Source organism: Kryptolebias marmoratus, linkage group LG17 (assembly GCF_001649575.2).
Source record: "Kryptolebias marmoratus isolate JLee-2015 linkage group LG17, ASM164957v2, whole genome shotgun sequence".
NCBI lineage: Eukaryota > Metazoa > Chordata > Actinopteri > Cyprinodontiformes > Rivulidae > Kryptolebias > Kryptolebias marmoratus.
Window position 1 is genome coordinate 2,933,432 of NC_051446.1, and position 6,000 is coordinate 2,939,431.

At 38.7% G+C, this 6,000-nt stretch overlaps 1 protein-coding gene across 23 annotated transcripts in view; it reads right to left on the reverse strand.

Annotated features, from left to right (window-relative positions):
* Nucleotides 1-6,000, reverse strand: part of ptprz1a (protein tyrosine phosphatase receptor type Z1a) — a 197,760-nt gene that overhangs the window by 39,461 nt on the left and 152,299 nt on the right. For 20 of the 23 annotated variants that reach the window (XM_037980715.1, XM_037980717.1, XM_037980718.1 and 17 more), the window contains 3 exons: nt 3,006-3,140; nt 1,557-1,720; nt 1,335-1,470 (listed from right to left, as the gene is read on the reverse strand). In XM_037980715.1, coding sequence (XP_037836643.1) covers nt 1,335-1,470; nt 1,557-1,720; nt 3,006-3,140 — 435 coding nt within the window. The remainder of the gene's footprint in view (nt 1-1,334; nt 1,471-1,556; nt 1,721-3,005; nt 3,141-6,000) is intronic. The other 3 variants (XR_005234290.1, XR_005234291.1, XM_037980714.1) reach the window with 2 other exon arrangements.

Here is a 6,000-nt window from a genome sequence, read left to right on the forward strand (position 1 = left end):
ACATAGGTTAAAGGAGAACAATATGCTGAGATGTGTTGTTATTATGTACTGTACTTTAAGGTGATTTATCTCAGTCATTGTTTATTTTATATTATTTTTTTATTTCAGTTTTACTCTACAGTATTCTCATGCTGTCAGTGTTAATCAGCTGTGGATAATAAGGCCATCTGACATTGACTACCACCTGTGGAAGGAGTTATCTGTCTGTTTAGTAAAGAAAAAAGGGACTCTTTGATGAGGGCAGAACACTTTATTTTTTAATAACAGTCGGTAAACATTTGGGGCCTCATATATGAGTCAGACTCACTTCTAAATAAGCTAGTGAGGTATGAAAACACATGTGGTACCCTTTGGCATTTGCACCAGAGGACAGTGTACCCCTGGTGTGTGTGTGGCTATGGTTTTCAGAGAAGTGCACACCCGCAGAAGAAACGAAAAGTTTAAATGGTCAGACATGAAGGTGGGAGTAAAGAAAAGGGCAGCTGCCCATTGCCTCTCTTCAAATAATGTTACACATCACTAACTACACATGAATTACACACTACTATTGTAAATGAATGAAGTGAACTGGGGGAGCAGAGGTGCCAGAGGCGCACTTCTGAGGCTGAAGCATTTTCAACCTTACACATGTGTATAATAACATAATTCCTGTAAACACAGAGGAACTCAAGGGGTTGGTAGAAGTTAGTTGCTTATTTATGAACTAGTTGATGCCAAGAAGCAAGTTGCTGTGTATCGACGTGGCATTTCAGCTACAGTGTAGGGAAATCTGAGCATCATAGGGTATGATAAAAATGGTAGAATTTATTTGTTTAAACATTTGCTATGTTTACTATGTTCCTTTCTGAATAAAATATGGGTTTTTGAGATTTGCGAAACATTCTGTTTTGTTTACAGTTTACATAATATCCCAACTTCTTCAGAACTTTCTTTGTACGTCAGTCACATGGTTAAACCAGTTTAGCCACTGGATCTGACTGGAGCATTCAGCAGATGCTCTGGGTGATATACATTCCTAAAATGGAATGCACACCACACATACCCGGCTAGCTGCTTAAACAACAGGAATGCAAATGTTGTGCAGCCCCTATCTCCTGAACAGCTTACCTTTGGAGAGACTGACTGATAATGTGGAGTGTTTACTAGATATAAAATAGAATCTAAATGTTAACTGAACAATGTGGTTTGAAAACGGTTAAAGTTAAAAAAAAAATTGATCAATTTCTTATGGAACATAAATATCACATTTTGTGTCAATCCAATTAGTATTTGTAGACCAAAATGATGGACTCCATGATCTGGTTGTATATAAGCAAAAACAGTTGAGCTCTGACCTCAGTTTGAATCAGGTGATTTCTCTGTGTTGATATGTGTTTAAAAAAGGCTGCGATGTTTATAGTGCTTGTATCCTTCATCTGCTTCAACATGCTGTCCAAGACAATGTATGTGCCAGTTCGGTCAACACCAGCACTGGACAAAAGCAAAGAAAAAACAAAAACATGATTGCAAAATGTGTAACGAGTGTGGATGACAATGATATTGAAGCTTTATCTAACCTGCAGTGCACCACCAGAGGCCCCATATCATCAGTGTTAGCTTGCGACGACTTACGTACAAAGCTGAGCAGCGGGAGAATGAACTCTGGATTGCCCATGTCTGGCCAGTGAGTGTAATGGTACTGTGTTACTTTCCGCTTATTCCCCTGTCCCTTCTGAGAGCTCTGTAAGAGATGCAAGATGGAAATAGTCAAAGGGAAAAGATTATTTACTTTTGTCTTGTTGCTCTTAGCCATAACCTAAAGGCAAGAATGTCCCCCCAAAAAAACAACAACAAGAAGAAAACAGTATTTTTGAGTCCTCTATGCAATATTAAAATTTAGAGATTACACCCAATCATCCAGACTTTGTTAAAGAAGAAGAAAATAAAATATAAAAATAATGAATTTTCATGCTTTTCCTTTAGTTAAACACTATTATAAAACACTCCAGTGGTCCATTTCTCTGATTTAAAACATTAATGGCTTGTTTTTAGAGGTTTTGTGTCAAAATCCCAAAGTGGGCTGATTGTGTGGGTGGTGTTACCTCCTTGGTTGGTGACGTAGAAGGTGCTGCGGCCAGCTGTGGCAGACCGCTGAGGAAGTTACTGTCACAGTGTGTATCAGTGAAAATGGAATGGGTGGGTGATTGTTTTTTATAGGCACCATAGAAATAATGAATATGTTAATGTACAGTAGCAAGATAAGAACTGTGGGAATCAACAAGAGTCAACTGCTGAAAAAAATAATCTGAGGTGTATATTTTTTTATTTTACCAACAGCAATGTTCTTTTCATTTACATGGAGGAGCAGGATTTAAAAATTATGATGGAACCTGCCAACAGGGCTTCGACTTCTGGGATTACATCAGATGTCTATACAGTTTGTGGTACAAAGGAGGCAGAGGTGGGTATGATGTGTCCAAAGGCAGACAAGGATTTAATGTGCATGGTCTAGATCAAAATTTTTCAACTCATGTGCATAAAATAGGCTGTGATTTTCTAAATTGGGTTCACAAAATACAGCTAGTTGCAAACACTGAGATTTAGTGAGAATGCAGCTAAAACATTGCTTATCTTATCACAAATCTGTGTCAACTTGTCTTTAGGTCACATCCCAATGAAATACTGCTCTAATTGGGTATTGGATCTAAATATTCTGGCATTTTCTTAGATTTTACCTGATCAATGAAATTTGTAGTTTTATTATATTTTGGATAGCAAAAACTCAGTCTATATTTGTTGATTCTTTGATATACAGTGCCTATAAAAAGTATTAGTAAGTAAAGGATCAATCATTGTCAATACAAATTGGCTTTCTTTACAAAAATAAATTCAAATATACCACCTTCCATGTCAAAGTGAAATCCAATTTCCCTAATTGTTTAATGACATCAATAGAAGCAAAAAACATCCAAGGGGATGGATACTTTTTATAGGCACTGTAACAGCTGCTGTCATTGACCCCTGACCTTTTTGCAGTTGGTGTTTCTCACACTGAAGGTTCTCTCCGTGTAGTAGGCAAGGACTTTAGTGCTCTTCACAGACACTAGGAAGCTGCCATACTCCTCCTGCACATCCATGGGCCAGTATTGATCACAGTTCCTCTGATGGACACACCAACACAAAACACATGATGTATATCATGCTTGGGATGAAAGTGCAGTGTAATTTTTTCATATATATAAAAATGTGGATCTAAGAAATCAGACGCTGGCAGGATTTTAAGAATTGTGTTAAATAAAGGTCTATTTTTTTCAAAGAAGTTATTTACACAAATTTTTACTGTGGGACCTTTATGCAACAGTACAAAAAGAAAAAGAAAATATTCAAGAAACATACCACTGCTTTAAGTAAACTTTATCAGGGGGTTTCTGGTGAGCAGGTATGGGCTAGAATGTATTTCATGGGAGATTTGCTGGAATGTGATCATAATATACTGAATTTTGATTAACACTTAAAGTCTGCCATCACTTGCCACGGTTATTCAAAATGTCACCAGAACCTCTACATCCTCAGAGCCATATCTAGATAAATATTAAGTCTTTGGATGAAAAACAAGTCTGACAGGACTGGCTGAAGAGGGCCATACCATCAGACCATGAAGCCTAAGTCCCGCTGAAAACCGAATGCTAATGGATTGATGCTATGGAGATTCAAGGTAATGATACATTACATACAAGCTGAAATTATCCCCAAACTTGAGTCAATAATATCTGAACTGATTAAGAAGGAAGTGCCAAGTCTGGCAAATGCTCTACAACTGCCAGAAGAAAAACTCTCTTGGCAAAATACAACTATTTGTGATCTTGAGGGCTTGGCTAATGAGAACTGCAACCAGCTAAGGCACTAATGCCCAATCCTGTTCCTGGAGGGCCACTATCCTGCATGTTTTAGGTGTTTCTCTGCTTTGACACACCTGATTTGAATGACTGAGTGATTAACAGGTCTCTGCAGAACTTAAAGACCTGCTGAAGCGCAGAGAAACAACTAAAATATGCAGGATAGTGGTCCTCCAGAACTAGGATTGGACGCCACTGAGCTAAGGAGCATGCAAAGAATATGCCAAAGCTCTCAGCTGTTGTAGGTGAGTAAGAAATCTGAAGACTAGTTTGTTTGGACATCAGTCATTAATGAATGTCTTTGATCAGTTTGAGCCTATTTTGCTTCCCTCTCTTGCGAATATTGTTGGTCATATGAAACCTACAGTTTCACCTGTTGACCCTATCCCTGCATCATTTTTAAAAACTGTTTTACCCTCTATCGGCCTCTTCCAATTGAGACAGATAGCTAAACTTAAGCCTGTCTTAATCACACCTGACTTTGAGGAAAGTAGTAGGGATGAGCGAGTACACCAATATCTGTATCTGTTCAACCATCTACATTATCTGTATCTGTATCTGTACTTGGAGTGGGTGGGGCCTAACCCAGAAGTGGGCGTGACATACCACCAGCCAAACTTAGAGAAAGCAGACGGTAAAAGAAAACAAAAAAAAAACCCCGACCAGAGTGGAGGCAGTGACCGACGCGACATGAGCCGTATCAGCTCTGTCTTGTCAATTGCACCGTGTATGTTACACAGCTTTTGCTGCAGAGATGTATGTGTGTGTGGAGAGGGGCGGGGCTCTCTGTGACTGGCCAATCACAGATTGTGAAAACAGTTATCCAATGAGGATGTTCCTTCAGGACGAGCACAGATATTGACGAGTTTTATTTGTATCATGCTCGTAAAAAACGCTTCATCCGTACCGGATACTCGTCTAAAACCCTCAAACCCTAGAAAGTAGTCCATGCTTTCATTACAACCAGACATGAGTATTGTAATGCACCTTATGTTTGGGTTAGTCAGGTTTCCCTTTCATGTCTGCAGCTTGTTAAAAATGCTGCAGCTCAGCTTTTAACAGGAACTCATAGAGCTAAAACTGTCTCATAATTCACAAATGCACAGGACGAGATTCACAAATGCACAAGATTGTGCAGAAAGCAGGCAGCTCTGACAACATTCTGGGCTGGGTGCTAAGGGACTGGGCACACCAGCTGACTGGAGTTATCAATGATGTTTTCAACACCTCTTGGAATCAAGCTGTTGTACTACATATTTCAAAACTTCTGCTGCCATCTTGATGTCTAAAAAGCTAGCAATCATACGCCACAATGATTACTGTAATGAAGCACTCACATCAAGCAATCATCAATCATTATTTCCATTTTGAACAGCTTAGAACAGAACAAACAACAACAACAAAAAAGGACAAAAACAAGGCTCAGCACAACATAGATCTACAAAGTTAAAACAGGGTGCAACACAAATACATATATTCATGGTTACTCTATCACAATGCTGTTTAGTATGGCTGCAATGGTAGTGTTCGTAAAACGCAGATACGTGAAAATTGTCCCTCTGTAGAGTGAAGAGAGCAAGTTAAGTATTCTAAAGGAAAAAGCTCCATGAGGAGTCCATGACAAGTTTGTGCCAAGATGTTTTAGAAGGAGGTTTATCTCTGATCCATGACAAGAAGATGGTCTTACGGGCAGCGTAGGTGAGGATATCATACAGCCTGCCAGAACAGGAATTAATTCTACTGTACCTGTATCCCAAGAGTAACGAGACAGGATCAAAGGCCAAGGCAACTCCAAATGTGTCGCTCATGTCTTTCAATCAATCAATCAATCAATCAATCAATCAATCAATCAATCAATCAAATTTTATTTGTATAGCACATTTCAGCAGCAAGGCATTTCAAGGTGCTTTACATAATTAAAAAACAAAATAAAAACAGCACATGACAATGAATAAACAGTAAGAAAGAGAAAAACATTGAAGACATCAAAAACCCACACTCTAAGCCTAATTTAGCCATTAGCAAAACTAAACAGGTGGGTTTTAAGTTGAGATTTAAAGGCACCCAGTGTTTCAGCTGTTTTACAGTTTTCTGGAAGTTTGTTCCAAATTTGTGGTGCATAGAA